Source organism: Desmodus rotundus, chromosome 9 (genome assembly GCF_022682495.2).
Source record: "Desmodus rotundus isolate HL8 chromosome 9, HLdesRot8A.1, whole genome shotgun sequence".
NCBI classification, from domain to species: domain Eukaryota; kingdom Metazoa; phylum Chordata; class Mammalia; order Chiroptera; family Phyllostomidae; genus Desmodus; species Desmodus rotundus.
In genome coordinates, this window is record NC_071395.1 from 29772646 (window position 1) to 29792892 (window position 20247).

General features: G+C 34.6%; 1 protein-coding gene across 4 annotated transcripts in view; it reads left to right on the top strand.

Annotated features, from left to right (window-relative positions):
- Nucleotides 1–20247, top strand: part of CLCN3 (chloride voltage-gated channel 3) — a 68110-nt gene that overhangs the window by 32675 nt on the left and 15188 nt on the right. For all 4 annotated transcript variants that reach the window (XM_024568558.3, XM_024568555.3, XM_053912139.2 and 1 more), the window contains 8 exons: nucleotides 2865–3022; nucleotides 8678–8777; nucleotides 10377–10564; nucleotides 11362–11484; nucleotides 12614–12820; nucleotides 15743–15823; nucleotides 16713–17258; nucleotides 19803–19989. In XM_024568558.3, coding sequence (XP_024424326.2) covers nucleotides 2865–3022; nucleotides 8678–8777; nucleotides 10377–10564; nucleotides 11362–11484; nucleotides 12614–12820; nucleotides 15743–15823; nucleotides 16713–17258; nucleotides 19803–19989 — 1590 coding nt within the window. The remainder of the gene's footprint in view (nucleotides 1–2864; nucleotides 3023–8677; nucleotides 8778–10376; nucleotides 10565–11361; nucleotides 11485–12613; nucleotides 12821–15742; nucleotides 15824–16712; nucleotides 17259–19802; nucleotides 19990–20247) is intronic.

Consider the following 20247-nt stretch of genomic DNA (forward strand, 5'->3'; position numbering starts at 1 on the left):
ATGGTTTACATAGGAGAGGCTTTATGGAGCAAAAGCCATCATGAATACGGAGCTTGGGTGATTAGTCTAGAGTGAAGTAAGGGAAGTAAATCGTGATTTCAGGTCTTGAGGTGAGCTTTGGGGTCCCTCAGTCTGGTTTCATGGGGACATAGCCAGGGGATGGTTTCACTTAGGAACTGAAACGTAATTTAGGGGATGATGTTATCTCAGCTTAAGGAAAGTGATAATTTGTGACCATTAGTTACGGCCTGGCTGTTGTTTCCTGCTGCCACAGGAAGTTAATAAAACGTAAGGGAAAGGGCTGAGGCTTATGGGGCATGTTGTGAAGAAACTGGACTGAGTGCTGGGGCTACGTGTTAAATCAAAGTCATACACTAATCAGGACTTTGGTTGTACATAGTTTAGATGTCAGAGTAGTTTCTACAGAGTAATTATTTGAAAGTCACTGAAGGCAAGACACATGGCTAATATAAAAGTTTATTATGGTGCTATACCTTTTGCTACCTTATAAAAATGAGATTGATAGACTCTACTTTTCTGCTTCCTAGTTCTAAAGTCTGTTGGAGGAATACATGCTTCATTTCCTATTTATCTACATTGGTGCAAACATTGGGGCTGATAACCTTGTCTTGGATGCACATTAAGTGGCATAGAAATTTTGCTTTTTTACTTTTTGCATAGAAGAGTAATAATTAAGATCAGTAGTCCTTTTCTCTTAAACTCTACCCAGATAAGGGTACATAGTGAGGAAAGTTTGAAGTTTGCAAAATATATCATAGTGTACATTTTTAAAACATTTTGTCATAGTATACTTAAAAAATATTTTCTTATAATTTCAGACTGATAAATGTTGACAAATAATGTTCCCTTTACCAGATTGCTGAAATGTTAACATTAGTTATTTCTGTCTCTTGCTGTTATATATGCTATTATCTGTGTAATATATAATATATACTAATACATATACACACATGCACATACTGGTTTTTTTTGAAGCATGTAAGAATAAGATGCAGACGTAATGCACTTTGACTCCTAAATACTTCAGTGTGTATTTTCTTATGAAGATACTCCCTTACACACAGCCACAGTACAGTTTTCGAAATCAGAAAATTGGCATTGATCAGTACTATTATCCAAGCTACAGGCTATTTTCAAATTTGCCAGTTGTCTCACTGTATTCTTTAATATAAAAGAAAAAAAAAACATTTTTTTCCTGGTCCAGGATGTGATAATCCAGAAGTCTCCTTTCACTTAACACAGTTCCTCAATCAAACTTCGTCTTTCATGACTTTGACATTTTTGAAGAATGCAAGTTGTTTATTTTGTGGAATTTCCTCCAGTTTGGGTTTATCTTGTATTTCCTTATAAGATTCAGTTAATGTATTTTTGATCAGAGTACCACAGAAGTGATGTCATCATACCAGAAGTCCATGGAGGCTTTTGACACTTTCCTCCAAAAACATTTTTTTAATCACCAGTTATAATACTACATGGAAAGTAGAGTCAGAGATCCTGAAATTGGTCAAGCTAGTACACATACTCTTACTGTGTTTATTCTCCAGTTGCTTTCTCTTAAGAAAATTCATGGCCTTTTAGTTAGTTTTTACAAAGTGGAATTACTGAATAACATCGGGAGAGAGAGAGGAAGAAAGAGCTGGTGTACTTAACACTTTAAGTGTAAGGCTTAGAGTGTATGTTTTCTGTGAGCGAACGTGGGCCATTGCAGGGATTGGGCCTTTAAACCCTCAGTCAAGAACGTTAAATTATTTATTCCTGGAGTGCTTCTGCCACAACACTGAAATCAATATACCATTCTCCTTTTAGAAGTTTTACAACTTTCCAAGGCAAACATTCAGATGTATTGAAAAGGTAGATAAGAGAGTACCTGTTTTATCCGGTAGAAGTAAATAGACATTTAAGTTTATTAGTACAATATTCAGTACTTATTATTATTGTTTAAAATATTCACCCTTTCTATATTAGTGCTAGTTTCCACTGCTTCTTTGAATTATCAAGAAACCTGCAGTAGTTTATTTGGCTTCTATCTTAGCAGTAATAAAATTAGTTTTTAGAGTTGCTTTTATTGCAACTCACCCTTCCCCTTCACCCTCCAATTGATGTATGATAATCTCTTGCTGTAATCTAGGCAGCGAAAATATAATCTAGTGATTGGAGAAAGTTCAGATTCTAAATTTGCCAGATGATAGTTTTGTAAAGTGACTTAATATTTATGATAGTTTATCTGTAAATAAACATGAATGAGTCATTTTAAACCATCAGACTGCAAGTCTTAAAGTCATAGAATAAAATAAGCAGGTTTCTTGTGTTTTACTTTTACAGTATTTGTTTAAACATTACTGTAGTGCCACTCTATATATTCTATATCAATTAGTTATATTTCCATTAAAATGATACTTCTAAATTATTTTTGGTATAAAATCTATATTATGCTACATAATTTGAAGATGTAATTTGTAATCACTTATGCCAAAACCACCTATTTGAAATTATGTACCAGCTTTTTAAAGTTTTTAGGGCTTTAGAAAAATGGCAAATACTTCTTTTCTTATAAGGTATAGTATATTTCATAAAGATATTTAACATTTAATAATGACCTGTCCAAAGTTACTTAGCTGTCTAGGACTAGAATCTGTGAGGCATACTTATTATTGATACTCTGGTATGAGTTTGAAAGGACATGCCATAATCACTTTGCCTGATTTCCAGATTTTGGATAATTTTCACTTTCTCTATTTTATTGTAATTATTTCTAGTGATATTATTACTAATGGATTTCTTAGGAGGTCACATAGTTCACCATTGTTTCTCATAAAACAATCATTGTCTCTTTTACTTTGTAGGAACTCATTACACAATGACAAACGGAGGCAGCATTAACAGTTCTACACACCTGTTGGATCTTTTGGATGAACCAATTCCAGGTGTTGGTACATATGATGATTTCCATACTATTGATTGGGTGCGAGAGAAATGTAAAGACAGAGAAAGGCATAGGCGGGTAAGTATTTTTAGTGATTTTAAAAAATATATTTCATAATTAGATCATTTGGTAATATATTTCTGCCAATGATCTCAGACAGCCAAAATATATATTATACATTAAAGTACATTTAAGTTTAGTTTACTTATACCACATATCTTTCCAGAAAGGATTTGAGGTAGTTTAAAATAATAAAAAAAGAAGTATGTAGTAAGACAAAATAGAAAAGGAAGAAAGGGAAAACACATCATATGATTTAGGGGGAAAATTAAGCCAAGTTCAAGATTTGGAAGTCTGCATGATTTTTGGCTTTGGTCAACCCAGCAGCTATGCAAAAGAGGAAACTTCTTACATAATCCTTATTCAAAAAGAAGAAACTTACTGGGGAGATAGTATTATGGGGTTTTGCTTTTATTTCTTTTTTTTTGTTTTTTATTTATTTTCTTTCTTTTCTCCCCTTTTTCAGTTTTTAAATTCTGAGATATTTCTCAAATTAATATTGAGTGTTGTAATGAATCACTATTCAAAAAAGTAGTACTTTTTACTAAAAAGTACAACTTATGGGTCTTTCTTGTTGTTGATTGTGCCTTATTAGTATAATCTAAAAAATAAATTAGTTTAAAAATGAGAGAAAAAAATCTCTCTGACAGTAAAATTTCAAATTCCAAAAAGCCCTTTTTTGTAACTTTGGGGTCTGTGTTACAAGCTTACTTGTAAATGAAAATAACTGCTTGTACATATTAGTTATAACTTTTTATATTAATGTGTACATGGATTTTAAACCTGAAATTGGAATTATATTGTTTATGAGTAGTACAGCTTCTGAGATTCACCAGTCAATATTTATTTTTTTCTGGAAACAGAAAACAGGGTGTAACTGAAAATGAGACACAATACATGAAAACAGTGTTCTAATCCAGTGATTCTCAAACTTTTTTGTCTCTGGTCCTTTCTAAACTGTAAACAATTATTGAGGATGCCTAAGGATCTTTAGTATATGTGGTTACCTTAATTGATATTACTATATTAAATATGAAAACTGAGAAATTTTAAAATTCATTTAAAAGTAAAAATAACAAACCCATTTCATATTGACATAAAAACACTTTTTTATGAAAAATAACTATTTTCCAAATAAAAATATTTAGTGAGTGACATTGTGTTACATTTTTATAAATCTTATTGTCTGGTGTAATAAAGACTGCTGGGTTCTCATACCATCTTTTGCATTCAGTCTTTTTCGAAATGTTTTAATTAAAGTAGATGAAGAAAATCCAACCTCACAGTTGGAAAAGCTAGGGATATTTTAATAACCATTTAGATCATTGTTGATATTCTTCTTTGATACTGCACCAAAGTGACAAGTGGTATTTTCTTAAAGGTTAGTTGCTGTATGTAATCTGAAACTATGTCAGTGAACTTTCTGTCTTTTCTTTCATTAAAATCCACTGGTTCACCTTGAACTTTAAAAAATGATTTTTAACATCATGCAGTGATTGATCATTTGAGATATGTTGATTCACTGCTTTATGCAGTTCTTTCAAGTGTTGACACTTCTAGTTACTTAATTAAAAAACACCCACATTTGTTAATTTCAATGTTCATCTCTTCAGGATAGTTTGTAAGTATTGGGAATCTGTCATCTTTACAGTAATGGGTACAGGTTTTCCAAAATTCTAATTTTTACTTGAAAGCTCAAATTCTGACATTGGAAACAAATACACATTTATTTTACTTGAAATGACAGACTTACTTGGCTTAATGTTTGAGAAAATACCTGTGAAATTCATAAGTCTGAAAAACCATAGTTTGGTATCTTTCAAGTAAAAATGGTGTTCCATATGAGTGCCCAGTTTATTTGCAACTCAAATCACACAGATGCCTTTTCTTGGGACAGAATGCTTATGTCATCACATATAATATTAAAAAGACTCAATGATGGAAGAACAATAGTTCTACAGCTTCATCAGAGACATTCTTAAGTGAAAATGGCACTTATTTTTTTACTGGGTTATGTGACAGTGAACCACTAGCATTTAAATGCCACTGCCTCCATTTGTGCTGAGGAGCCAGCAATTTTGTTACTGCTTTTGAATTGTCTCTGAAAATGTCAACACAATGCAAAAGGCTCATCATTCTTTAGTATTACTATGAAAATAATTTTGACCTTGAAGACCCCTAGGGAAGATTTCATGGACCCTCAGGGTGTATGTGGCCCACACTATGAGAACCACCATTTAAATTTAATGAACCTAAATCAGACACACTATAAATTCTGTATCTTATGTCACTGTTAGGTAAATATATTTTGTACTTAGAAATAACATATTTAGGTTGGGGTTTAAATGCGTTTTAAAGTGAGGCAGTATGAAAGTATCCCTAAGATATCATGCCCATAAAATTTTAATTAGAGAAAATTGAAACTAAAAGAAACCACAGCACACCCCGTTTTCTGGTTATAAAAGTAGTCCACAGTTCTTGAAAACATTTCAAATAATGTAACACTTTATGAAATAGTAAGTGTCCTAGCTAATCATACCAGTCATCTCTTTTTAGATAAGTCACATGTTTTCAGTATTTTCATCTATGCTTATACATATTAATGTAAAAATTTTTAAAGCTGGGAAATTTTACACATAGATGGTCTTACTGTTGTTCTTAAGACATTAAATTAAAAAAAAAAAAACATGTCAGTGGATATACTTACCTAATTCTTTTTCCTCCTAAACCTTTTATTATACTTGTAGTCTTCCCACACCACATTATTTGAAGCAATTCAACATTAATATATTGTTTCAGATATACTGCTATTTCAGTGTTTTGCAAAATGGTGTTAATCTAATTGTCATTCCTCTTTTATTTATTACCCTGAATATTTCTATAAAGAGAATCTTCCTCATACCAATTGCTTGGATGTCCCTAAGTTAAATTGTAGAGAAAAGGAAAAAGTTTGAAATTATATGGTTCCCAAGCATCCCCAAAGTTGACTGATGAGGTTTTTGTTTGCTTTCTTGGTTTGAGTTTTTGTATGTTCATGCACTTGTGAATTTAAACATATTTGATGTGTCTTAATCATCACAATTATTATACTTATTGATGTCTGTGTTATTCCATTTTGACAAGTGGAGCTTCTTTTGGTTGGTGCATGTATCCTTTGATAGACACATCCTTGAGAGACTTTGATGTATTCTGGAAAAACAAGATGATCTTTAGCTCATCTTACACATTCTCTACCCCAAACCTGGAGTCAGCCATTACTCCAAGGAGCTCTGGTTCCTTTGGAAAGAAATGGTTTAGAGTCAGTCTGGGCACTAGAGATACTTATTGCTTCTGAGTTGGTCATTGATAACCTCTTAAGTTTACAGGAGCTTTCTCATATGAATCCAATGCTGTAGGGCTTTTACTTAACCTCTAGTTCTTAAATCTGTTTCACCTTTGAGCCATGCCATAAATCTCAACATCACATACATAATCATTTGATTTGCTTCACAGTACACATACAACAGTTTCAGAATAATATGACCAACACCATCGCCAGCAATATGCTTCCTGAAGAGTTTTAGTGTTTTCTTTTTTCTTTTTTATGATACTTTTTGTGCTTAGTGTTTATCCCACTAGGGTTGTATATACTATGACTTTGCTTTAAAACCCCCTGTCCCTTTCAGTCTATTGCCTTTTTCCTATTCTAAGTAATGGTTTACATTTAAATGTTTATGGTTTATCTTTTTATTTTTTAAATACAAGCATATATATTTATATACTTACCTTTCTTATGTAAACTGTAGCATACTGTACACACTTTTATCCACTGTGCATTTCCCTCTGCATGACACTGCGTCTGTCATACTCTCTTTTAATGGCTGCAGAATTTTTCATTACATAGATGTACTGCACTTTTCATAATAATATATTGATGAACATTTAAACGATTTCCAAGTTTTTACTTAATATCATATTTTATTAAACATTACATTATTTTTGAGAAAAGGCAGCATGGGTTTAAAGATTTTTTTGAAAAACTACCCACCTTTAATTCTAAAGAGTGGTTAATATCTATGATTGGTAGTAGAATAGAAGGAGTAAAATTGTGTCGTTTAACTTAGAACTTACTAGGTCTTTTGAATGGGGCTTAACCTTGGGGCTTAAAATAGACCAGATATTTGAAGTAGACCAAATCATCGACTTCCATCTGTAGCCCTCCTGTGGACACTTGAGCACTGAAGTCCTAGGCAGAGAATATTGCTCCCTCCCACTTTTTTCTTAGCCAGTGTTATCTGTATGCTCATAGTAGCTAGTAGTAATGTAGTTTCTAGAATATGGCTTTCTTTCCTTTTTATTGAGCTAATTGAGGTGACACTGGTTAACAAAACTGTACAGGTTTCAAGTGCACAATTCTGCAACACATCATCTGTACACTGTATTGTGTGTTCACCACCCCAAGTCAGGTCTTTGTCCATCACCATTTATCCCCCCTTTACCCTCTTCCACCTCCTCCAACCTCTCCTCCCCCCAGGAGTCACTACACTGTTGTCCCTGTCCATGAGTTTTCTCTCTTTTTTTCTTTTTTGCTCAGTCCCTTTACCCGACCCCCAACCTCCAACCTCTCCCTCACACAGTTGCCAGCCTGCTCTCCATTTGTGGGTCTGTCTCAATTTTGTTTATTTTGTTCATTAGATTCCACATCTAAGTGGAATTGTGGCTTTCAAAAACAGCAATCCTAGTAAAACAGAAAAGGTTAGGGTTTTAGGTTTAGAAGTGCATTCTTACTAGGAGAGGGAAGACTTGGCTTCTTGTGTCTTAATAGAGTGAGACTTGGAAATCAAATCTGTTGATATCCTGCTAATCTCATCTCCTCCACTGGATTCACCAGAGGACGTTTCTGCCTTACACAGTGATGAAAGAGAGCCTCTGAACCCCACCGGTGGGATTGGAGCTCTTCATTGCTATATATTTACAGACCTACAAATGTATTCATAAATTTATTTATTATTTATTTATTTATTCTTAGAGGGGAAGGGAGGGAAAAAGAGAGGGAGAGAAACATCAATGAGTGGTTGCCTCTCATGTGCCCCATGCTGGGGACGTGGCCTGCAGCCCAGGCATGTGCCCTGACTGGGAATTGAACCAGCAACTCCTTGGTTCACAGGCTGGCACTCAATCCACTGAACCACACCAGCCAGGACTGTAAATTTATTTTATAGCCACTTTATTCATATGACATTCTGTACTACATTTATGGGCATGGTACTGTTATAAACTGATCTTACCTTTTAAAGAATATAATAATGGACTTAACTCCTAGGAGCAGAGAATGACTAGGGTATGATAGACATTTCAAGCTATAATGTCTTATTTCTGTTAATATAAAAGACATGTACAAGCTAAATTTGATATACTTTAGACCAGTCTGGGCCAGACTTCATGTGGTTTGTGGACCCCTTGCCTTGAAATTCTGAGGTATTCTTGTTAAAATACATATCTCTGGGTAAACGTTTGTCATCTGGTTTACAGGTATAGCAGCTGATACTGGTTCTGCCCCAGACTCACCTTTCCTATTATTTAGTTTAGAAAGGACTGCGCTATGTATAATAACTGAGAAAAATTGTTGGGAGTCTGTAATTGTGGCTTCTATTTTTCGTTTGAAAACTGAAGCATAACCATTTCTAATTTCAGATCAACAGCAAAAAGAAGGAATCAGCATGGGAAATGACAAAGAGTCTGTATGACGCATGGTCAGGGTGGCTGGTCGTAACACTAACAGGATTGGCATCAGGTAAAGAAGTTTTTAATGCAATCCTCTTATGAGTGACAGAATAATAAATAGTTCTCTGTCCTCTCCACAACTTTTAAGGAGACTGTTGGATTTTTAAAAGCATTTTTTGTTTGTTTCTTTCCTTCAAAAAGTTAAATATAGGACTAGAAGGTAGGAGGCCTCTGAGTCAAGCCTTGGCTCTATCAATTTTTTTTTTCATTTTTCTGGGCTCAGTTTCTGTATATATGATGAAGCATGTGGTTTGGACCAGGTGATGAATAAAGTATCATTTAATGTTAACTTCATAATAAAGAGATGATATTTAGTGAGTACTTCCTTTGTGTCATGGACTGCTCTAAAGCTTTTCCTCATGGGAACCCGACGGTATACATCAGTGACTTTCAACCTTTTTCATCTCATGGCACACATAAACTAGTTACTAAAATTTTGCAGCATGCCTAAATATTTGTTTTTTGCTGATCTAACAACATACTAGATATATTTTTGATTCATTCATGCTGAACTCCTGTTGTTATGTTGGCTGTTGTCATATTTTTATTTGACAGTCTAAGGGAAAAGAGGTCAGTGCCCCTGACAAGTCAGGTATTGCATGTTTAAAAATTCTTGTGGTACACCAGTTGAAGATCGTTGGTATATGTGTTGTTATTACCACCATTTTACAGATGGAGGGGACCGAAGCACAGAGAGCTTAATTAACTTGACTAAGGTCATATATTGTAGCTAGTAAGTGGCCAAGCAAAGATTTTAAATCCAGGCAGTTTAGTTCAAGAGCCTATGCTTTTAACCACCATGCTAGAGTAACCCCAAAGTCACGACATGTGAGATTTTAAGAATAGCATTGAAGATCTGAAAACAAACATTAAGGACTGTTTTAATGACTTTCAGCTTCTCATGGAAGATTCTGTCCAGAAGAACATGAGGAAAAATTAAAATTGTGGAGAATAGAGGGAGCTACTGATATTGCTAAGTGACATGCCTAAGATTTTTGTGGCCACTGTGTATGTGACTCATTGATCTTTTTAGCTGATGAGAAGGACCTAGGTTTTGACCATAAATTTATGTATTTTTTTGTATTTTGTCAGTAAGTGATTATGATGTATTTGACCTTTTGTTATTTAAGACAAAATGAAAATATCAAAGTAATTAATGCTAGGAGTTTCACTAATTATTTCTAATGGACATTACATTTTAATGAGATTGAGATCATTTGTAAGTCTATTAATTAAGTTTTGGATTGAAACGTAGTAGTAAAAACTGTGACTTCAGTAACATTTTGTGAACCTCTTGCTGGGTAGCTGTCTTTTGAAGATGTCTTTTGAAGATGTTTTAGTATCTTTTAAACATCTCTGTTTAAAATTACAATTAATTTGAACAATGTAGCTAGTTTTAATTTAGTTTTAAAGAATAGGTATTTATAGTTTTTAAAAAAGTAATAAAAACTGGTAACTAAGATTTGAAAATTTTAAGTTCACATGATATTTTCCTGTGTGACTCTTTATTTGTAGGGAGTCCTCTGTTTTCCTTGGCCCTTTTGACTTGATAGTTCTTAACTCTCCCCAAATGACTTAACTTTTTACCATCTCCAACATACTTTTGTAGGGGCATTGGCTGGATTAATAGACATTGCTGCCGATTGGATGACGGACCTAAAGGAGGGCATTTGCCTTAATGCGCTGTGGTACAACCATGAGCAGTGCTGTTGGGGATCTAGTGAGACAACATTTGAGGAGAGGGATAAATGTCCACAGTGGAAAACATGGGCAGAATTAATCATTGGTCAAGCAGAGGTAAGCCGTGCTTTTTCTCAGGATGAAGTAGTAATTGATGATTGCAACCTGCACTAAAGGAAAAAAAGAAAGAAATGTAATAGGATAGAATGGAAAATATGAGAATACTTTTCAGCAAGTAAAATATAAGTATTGTTTCAAAAAACTCTTTTATCAATTATGCAGTCACACATGAGTCTCCCGGACTATGACGTGAAATTATTTCCTATTGTAGACAAGAAGTGCAACAAGATCTGTGTAACCACAAAAAGTTATTATCAAGTCATCTTGCTAAAACTGCTTAACATATTACTTCATGATTATTTGGGACATACGAATTATCAACAAATTTGGTTAAATAAGCCTTCTAACTGGAGGTACCTTGGAGAAATCCACAGATTTTTCTTCATGGCATTACAGTATTGAAATGGTTATTTTACTATATTTGATGCTCTGTAATGAACATTTTAGGATTTAGAATATTATATAATGTTACATGAACATATATGGATATGTTTTAAAAATTTTGTTATAGCTGAATTTTAGAGATTGAAGTATAGCTGAGATTCTGGACAAGATTTTAGGGATGGGGGAAAAGTTAGGGAAAACATTAAATGTTATAGATTAAGGCTCCTTGGGATGTATACAAATATGTTTTTGGATTCTACTTAAATGTTTTGTTCATGTAAACCTTTTATTATTGTGGAAGTAAGCCAGGAGCCTGTACACGTTTTACCCAAGTTTCTTAATGAGGCAAGCGCTTGCATTTGAAGTGCACTATAAATTAAATTCGTACTATTGAAATCTTTGCTTTTTAGGGTCCTGGTTCGTACATCATGAACTACATCATGTACATCTTCTGGGCCTTGAGCTTTGCCTTCCTTGCTGTTTCCCTGGTGAAGGTATTTGCTCCATATGCTTGTGGCTCTGGAATCCCAGAGGTAAGCCATGCAATATTTAGTATCATTAAACATTTAGTAACTGTTCTGATGCTTACCTTTTTTCCTCTAGGGGAAAAAGTAGTTGTTTTTCTGGGGAAATGGTTTGTTCGTAATATGAAAAAGAAAAATTAAAAAAAATGTAAGCTAATTGTAAACATCATTGAAAGAAATTCCTCCCTATAGTCATTTCATCATTTACTGTGGAGGTTGACTTTTTTTTTCTCACCGCTAATTTATAACGTGGCTAAACAAATATCAGAAGACTTAATTTAAACCCCAAGAATCCTAAAAAATATCTTGTGGCCTAAAGTTATTTGATGGATTAGTTCATACTTTTGCTTATGAACCTGATTTAAATACATTTCTTCTCTTTATATAACTATATTTTAATTACATAGTTTTTGAGTTTGGAAGATAATATTTATAACCATTTTATACTTTAAAATGAACATTTGATCATGGTGAGTCAGTGGCACAAACATTTAGGTTTTATTGTTCATCAACAGTAGAGGAGACTATAATGATTGAACATGATGCTAACTCATTCTTTCCCCCTTTGTTCTGTTTTAAATAATTTATCAGCTTTTCCTCAGGCCTTTCTTATAAAAACTAAATAGTAGGGCCTTTTAAAGAATGTCTAGTAAAGAATGTCTTCAATAAGTAGCAGTATCGTGTAGTATTTAGCAGTTGTCACTCTCCTTCTTGACATGTAGGTAAAAGTTACAGAGAATGACAGAATTATGAGAAGACATATATCTGTTTCTGACACAGAAAGTCTGAAATGTAACTATTATATTCCTATAACAAATACTCAAATTCACCTTATTCTGGTTTCTAATTATAATCTTTATACTAAGATCTGTATTCCTTTTAACATGGCCTGATATTTTAGTTATGTTTGTGAGATAGGGTTGTCTTCTTGGGAGGAGTGTTAGAATATGATATGAAGTTATTATATGTAGCATATTAGTTAAAACTTTTGAAAAAATGGTGAATTATTCACAGTCCACTAAAATTTGCAAGGTGGTTTTCGGACTAAAATAAGGGAATAACTTTGGTTAAGTTCTTGTGTGTGTGTGTGTGTGTGTGTGTTTAAGGAAATTAAGATGCCTTGATTTTTCTTTTCTAGATTAAAACTATTTTGAGTGGATTCATCATCAGAGGTTACTTGGGAAAATGGACTTTAATGATTAAAACCATTACACTAGTACTGGCTGTGGCATCAGGTTTGAGTTTAGGAAAAGAAGGTCCCCTGGTACATGTTGCCTGTTGCTGTGGAAATATATTTTCCTACCTCTTTCCAAAGTATAGCACAAATGAAGCTAAAAAAAGGGAGGTAAGTCTCTTTTGTAGTCGATTTGACATATACATATCTGTTGTATAGACTTATTTCAGTGAAGACTTTTGTAGTGTAAAGATCACTAAATTTTGTATTATTTTGTATTGTAAATTTTGGGTAAATTTTGTATTCAGATGAAAAATTTAATGTGAAAATTGTTTGTGCTTTTCCTTTTTGTGACTAATCACTAATGTCTTTCTATAATCCATCCCCAGTGCTGCTCAGTTAATTATATATCTCAGAGAAATTTTAGATGGACTACCTGGTGTACACATTTCAGCTGAATTTCACAAAGGTCTTTCCATTTGTTTTTGCTTTGCATTACACCACCCCTCCTCTGAAGTGTTTCTCAAATATAATATTATTTATACTCCTTTTTCTCACCAGAGTGGGGAAATCTTAACACCTATACTCCTTTCTCCAGGGTTGGGAAATCTTAACAGCTCTGTTTTTCTCCGGAGGAAGTGTCTAATGCAGTGGGAGTTGTGTGCCATCTGCAGAGAGCTATTTGGTACCGTGGGGAAGTTCCCAGAGCCTCTAAGACCCCCTGGGGTTTAAATCAGGCCTCTAAGACCTCCTGAGGTTTAAATCAGAGGTTTACATTAAAAGAGATATAGGAATTCCTCTTTATTCAGCTGTTTAGGACAGTTTCTTTTACCATTTTTTAGGCCAACCTGAGATCACCTAGGAGATCTTTAAACTTTATATATTATAGAGTTTCCATAATGTTTCTAGATTGCTCTGGATATTTTCTAGAAGGAAAGTGGGTTCCCGAAATCATCTGATTTAGCTCTAGACTTTGGAGGTCCAATCCCTTTCTGTTTTCCCAGTTAATCTGCAGCCCTAAATGGTATAGAGCTCTTGGGTTTTTAAGGTACAGTATTTTTACATATCACCAAATATGGAGAACCCAGGGGTCTCTGGCCCTAGCACAGGAGAATGTTTCATCCTGTTGTTTTTTTATGCAGCAGTGGAAAAAGTGGAATATATTTTATGAAACTATGTGATTCCTCAATTGAAATAATTCTAGTTCATTTTAATGTTAGCACTAAACCAGTGTCCTCACATCATTAGCAGTAGTCTAACAGTGGGACATTTCAGAGCATCATTGCTCCATCTCTGAGTGGTGACCGTGATTTCCGTTCTATCCTGTACAGCAAAAGTAATTGATGTTATTGATTCATTACTGTGTATGTGGTTCTGTGACATTCTCTACTTGCATTTTAAAATTTAATTCCACAATAATCTTATTAACTTGGCATTATTATTATTCTCATTTATAGATAGGGAACTAAACTAAATCTTGGCTAACTTGTCCAGGATTACATAGCAGAGTGTCAGAGTATGGATTAAAAGTTCTTTTCCTATCACTTTAAAGTCTGTACTCTTAACTACTCTCCTCCTCCTCCTCCTCCTCCTCCTGGGACTGTGTGGGCATGTGTTTATGTTGGTCCACAACTAGCCCTGAACTAGACTGTAGTGTGGCTAGACAGTGCCTAGATGGAGCTGTCGCGGTTTCTCCCCAGTTCGGTTCCTTTACTTGCTATTATACCTTGACATTTTGTAGGTAAGGCTTTTATTTTTATTTATTTATTATAAGTGCAAGATGTAATTTATTATAAAATGTTACAGAAGTTAAATTCACCTAAATTTTAATATACTCACTGTGATGATTATTAATGTTTATGACATTAATTTTATCCTGTCACCTTAGGACATAAGTGTCTAGAGTTTACTTGTTGGTTAATGCATTAAAACCTCATAGTTGGTCTTTTTTCTATACCCACTCCCTTGACATTTTTTAGTTAAATGATTCTTAGATTAGTGATTAAAGAGATTAAAATATGAGTTATAGGTTCATGGATGTTAGCTTGATTATAAAATTCTATTTTATTAAATGTAGAATTAGAGAATTCAGTTAATTGGGTTGTCTGCAATTCCACTTGTGGAGGAAAAAAGTTAAATTTTCCCTCACTACTTCCTCAAAATAAGCAGAGTCTGCATTCTTAAAGCCAGATACAATTTAATTAAAACAAACATTTGTTATTTTTAATTTAGCAAACAGCAGCCTTCCTATGTAGTTTGTGCTCTTAATTACTTACAGTTTAATTTTGATAATTTCTAATTTTTTTCAAAAATGTAAAAATTGACCATTTGAGGAAATGCTTTGGTAGCCTCAAATATTTATTGTAGTGAAAAGAATAGACTCCTAGAACAGTAATTACAAATAAATGCCCAATGAAGTAATATGGGGAGTTGGCTGCACAGTGGTGGGATTGGGCAGTGCCAAGTGTCAGACCAGGACGTTGGAGAGAAGAGCCACAAGACAGTTTATTACAGTGGTTCTGGTCGGTGAGACTGTGTCATAAGGGGTAGCCGTTGTTTGTGCTGTCAGAGTGAGGCTCTCCTTGTCGGCAGTGGCAGTGTTTTCAGGGGACTTAGGCTACTGAAAATATAGGGGAACTCAGTGGGCTTTTAGTTCCCTGGATATTTACTAGGAGTCAGAATAGAGTAATTATTGATGAAGATGCCATTAGCTCTAAAATCAGAAGAAATTATATCCTATTTAAAAATGAATAAACAACTCTCCCTTCAAACCAGTTACCACTCTCTCCATTAGTCTTCACAAACATCTTGAAAGTTGATTGTATTTATTTCCTCTTCTTTATGTCCCAATTACACTTGTGTATCTCACACGAGTTTTTTTTGACTGAATATTGAATACATGAATGATCTTTCAATTAAAGCAAAAGAGTAAAAAAATCTTTTTTAGAAAAAAATAAATATCTGCCTTTGCTTGGGGAGGGGAGAGGTTAATTTCAAATAGTCATTTCAAAAATTCGAGTAACATGAAGAATGTTTATTTGGCATATATTTGAATTAGAAAAACATGAAATAAGCCCCATTATTTTTCCTAAGGTGCTGTCAGCTGCATCCGCTGCCGGTGTTTCTGTAGCTTTTGGTGCACCGATTGGAGGGGTTCTTTTTAGCCTGGAAGAGGTACGTAAAAAAGAAATAGCAATTAAAATTATGTATAAGTACCATCACAAATATATTTTGGCACACTTTTCAGTTTTATATCTAGTGTAATAGATACACTTTATTTTTAAGTTTACAAATTTATTTTCATAGAATTTTTCCACTTGTACATAAAAAGTAGCATACTATACATGTTCTTTACTTTGAAAAAAATTAAAAATATTATCTACATATAAAACATTAATTATTGTTTAAAAATTACCTTTGTTGACATTAAGCAGATATAAATTTGACTTAATAGGATATATTTAAAACATTCTATCCCTATTGGCTGAAATGCAGCCTTTTTATTTTACAATTACTAAATCATCTTTATAAGTTTTTCTTGTGTGATTATTTCTGTTGCAGTTATTGATGTTTAAGAAACATTGATGCTTTAGTGGAATGTTTTTTTTTTTGTTGTTTTCTTTGGTGCTTAAGACTTTACACATTTACACAAAAATATGACTAGGAGTGTTTTAAAATTCATTTTTCTAGTTGTTTGTGTTCTATTCTCTTTTAATTTAATATAGAAAAGGTAAATACTTCTGTATGAGGTAACATTGGTGGCAGTACATTTTGTTGTTAACTACTATGATTGGAAGTGAAATTCCTTTAGAAAATATAGCGATGCTAGGTATTATAATAAATAATTATTAGACATTTATGACTAGTTGATATTGTGAATGTATAATGAGGTGATAGTCAAAGTTAATTAAAAATCAATATTTTTCTTATCATAGTAAAATCCAGTCTATGTAAATTCTAGCTGCAGCAAAATTTAGAGCTATGATATTTACCACTTAAGTTATATATCAGAAACATTTATAAAATTACATCATTAATTTTTCTTCCTTTCTTTTTTTTTCAGGTTAGCTATTATTTTCCTCTTAAAACTTTATGGAGATCATTTTTTGCTGCTTTAGTTGCTGCATTTGTTTTGCGATCCATTAATCCATTTGGAAATAGCCGTCTGGTTCTTTTTTATGTGGAATATCATACACCATGGTACCTTTTCGAACTGTTTCCTTTTATTCTCCTTGGGGTATTTGGAGGGCTCTGGGGAGCCTTTTTCATTAGGGCAAATATTGCCTGGTGTCGTCGACGCAAATCCACCAAATTTGGAAAGTATCCTGTTCTTGAAGTCATTATTGTTGCAGCCATTACTGCTGTGGTAGCCTTTCCTAATCCATATACGAGGCTCAACACCAGTGAACTGATCAGAGAGCTTTTTACAGACTGTGGGCCCCTGGAATCCTCTTCTCTCTGTGACTACAAAAATGACATGAATGCCAGTAAAATTGTCGATGATATTCCTGACCGTCCAGCAGGCCTCGGAGTATATTCAGCTATATGGCAGTTATGCTTAGCCCTCATATTTAAAATCATAATGACGGTGTTCACTTTTGGTATCAAGGTAAGTGCCAGTGTGGGGTGATGTTTAGATAATCAGAACTTGTATGTGGAATGAGAGATGAACGTGGTTGTTTTATAACTGTTGCCTGAAAAAGTTCTTATCTTTTGGGTTTAATTTTAAGAAGTGAATAAGATAATTCCTTAGGAGATATCTTAGGTTGAGCCATAGTGTCTGTTAATCTGTAACAAATTACGCCAAAACCTAGCATCTTTTAAAATAACTTGTTTTGCTCTTTATTGGGTCAGCAATTTGGGAAGGACTCAACGGGGCGTGTTTTGGTCTCTCACACAGTCGTCCTCAGACGTGGCTAGGGCCGCTTGTCTCGTAGACATTCACTTGTCTGGCACCTGGGCTGAGAAGACTCAGGACAACTGGAGCTGGAACATCGGGGCTCCTGGAACATCTCTCTCCCTCTCTCTGGTTTTTCCAGTATGGCGGTCTCTGGGTAGTTAGATTTCTTACATGGGAGCTCAGCGTTCCAAAGCAAGCGTCCCAAGAGGACCGTATTCTGACCTAGCCGAAGAAGTCCAGCAGCAGGCCTTCTGTTGTGTTCTATTGTCTAGACAGTCACTGAGCTCCACCCCCCGCACCAGGTTCTGGGGGAGGGACACACACTCTACCATTTAGTGGAAGGAGTGTCAGACAATTTGTGATTATTGCTGCTGTAATAAATTAGCACAAACTTAGTTGATTTAAAAATCACCCAAATTTCTTACAGTTCTGGAGATCAGAAATCCAAAATGGGTTCATTGGTAACATCAAGGTGTTCACAGGGATTTACTGAGGTTCTGGGCGAGAGTCTTCACTTTGCTTTCTAGAGGCCACCTGCCGACATGCTTAGCTCCTCCATCTTCAAAGCCAGCAATGGTGCTGCAGTCTTTCTTTTATCTCATCATTCTGAAACTCACTTTTCTAAATCCTTCCACATTTAAAACACCTTTGTTATTAGTTTGGGCCCAAAGTAATCCAGGATAATCTCCTGTTTGAAGGTCAGCTAACAACCTTAATTCTTTCTGCAACCTTAATTCCTCCTTGCCACATAGCATAATGAATTCCCCAGAATTAGGATAGCCATATCTTTGGGAAGCCAGTTTTCTGCCTCACCGTATCCCTGCCTCACCGTGTCCCTTACCTTGAAAGGACACTGCAGACTCGAGAGGTAAATTACTAGGCCCTTGAATACCATGCCTTTTCCCATCCAAGACTTAAGGCCTTATGCCCTGGGACATAACTTCTTTTGAACTTACAAAAGTGAGAACAGCATTTGTTAATTAGTGATTTCCCAGTAAATATAATTCTATTATGTGACTGTCAGTAACGTGTATGGGGAATCAGATGTCTGCTAATCCTTGGTCTTTAAATTATTGTACCTATAGTTCATGTTCTCTAGTGGTGGTGTGCTTTCACAGCTGTACATTATGTGGAATCGCAGCTGAATTTTTATGAAATTGAAGTGGTATTTTTGAAATACCGTCTCTTTTCTGTTGTCCTCTGTATTTAGTCCACATTATATTAATTAAATGTGAGTTAAATAATAGAAAGAACCTTGAAATTTTACCTTTTTTTTAGTGAATCAAATTAAAGGAGTTGTTAAAACTCCTATTTCTATAGTAAGTTGATTTTCTGTAAGTCCCAACTTTCTCATCCTCAGCTGAGCTACAGGAAACCAGAGGCAGTTGGCAGGCCTTCCTCGTTATGACCTTCCGCTCTGGCCGAGGGGTTCTGACTGGCAGGAGAGTGTAAAACATATTTTCATCCCTTCTAGTTGGATGTCCATTTCACGATCCTGATAACTCTTCAACATGCCATCACTTTGTGCTCATCTTATTTCTTATGCGGAACAGTTTAGAGCTATTATAGTCTTTTAATGGTCTTTAATGGTCTTGCTTAAGGTGTTTACTATTCCTATTATCCTTATTAAATTTGGGCGATAACCTTTTTCTCCTTTTAATTCATACATATATGACATGGACAAATATAATCATACATATATATGTTATATGTACAAATTAATTAGAGGAGGAAATTGTTTTTTGAATAAATATATATACATATATATATTCAGTAAAAAACATTGGGAGACCTGATGACATTGGCCCACTTAAGAGGAAGAGCATCTAATATTTCTTTCATTTGATAGAAACATGTATAGGAAGGACATAGTCTTGCAGTAGAGGGTAGTATTTCAGACTGAGTTGAGTTAGAGTTACGAAAAGTGCTTCACACTGTTGTTTTTTGGTCTCACATTTTACATGGACTAGTGAAAATTTTGGTAGGGATTGGCATTAAGGAGCCCCTGAGATAAAGGAGAAATGACCCTTGAGTATTTTCTCTTTGGTCTAGAGAATGTGATTTGTAAATTTGTAATTGTTAGAATTGTCAAAATACTATATAGTAAGATTTTGCTAAAAGTTTTAGTTTATATTAGGATTTTGTTATGTAAATATGAAAGGAATCAAGTGTGAGAAAGCAATCCACAGAACGTAGGTTTCAAGGAGGTAAGTAGAGGACCTCTGCCTGATTAAGCACTCCGTTTTGTTACAGGTGCCGTCAGGCCTGTTCATCCCCAGCATGGCCATTGGCGCCATTGCGGGAAGGATCGTGGGGATTGCCGTGGAGCAGCTTGCCTATTACCACCACGACTGGTTTATCTTTAAGGAGTGGTGTGAGGTCGGGGCGGATTGCATTACTCCTGGCCTTTATGCTATGGTTGGTGCTGCTGCGTGCCTAGGTAATACCACTGTGCCTGTCTGTGCTGGGTGCTTGTGAATCTGAGAACAGAGTAAGAGTCTGCTCGTGCTTAACTGGGTGGGAGTGAGGGAGAGGGAGGGGTATGGGACAGAGGGATAGAATGTTTTAACAGAAATTAAACAGTACTACTATTACATGGTATTACATAGTACTAGGTTTTATGTACCTGTCTCTGAAACTCTGTTAATGCAAAAATTTAATACAGCATTTTTATAATACCACGTAATGCTCTATAACA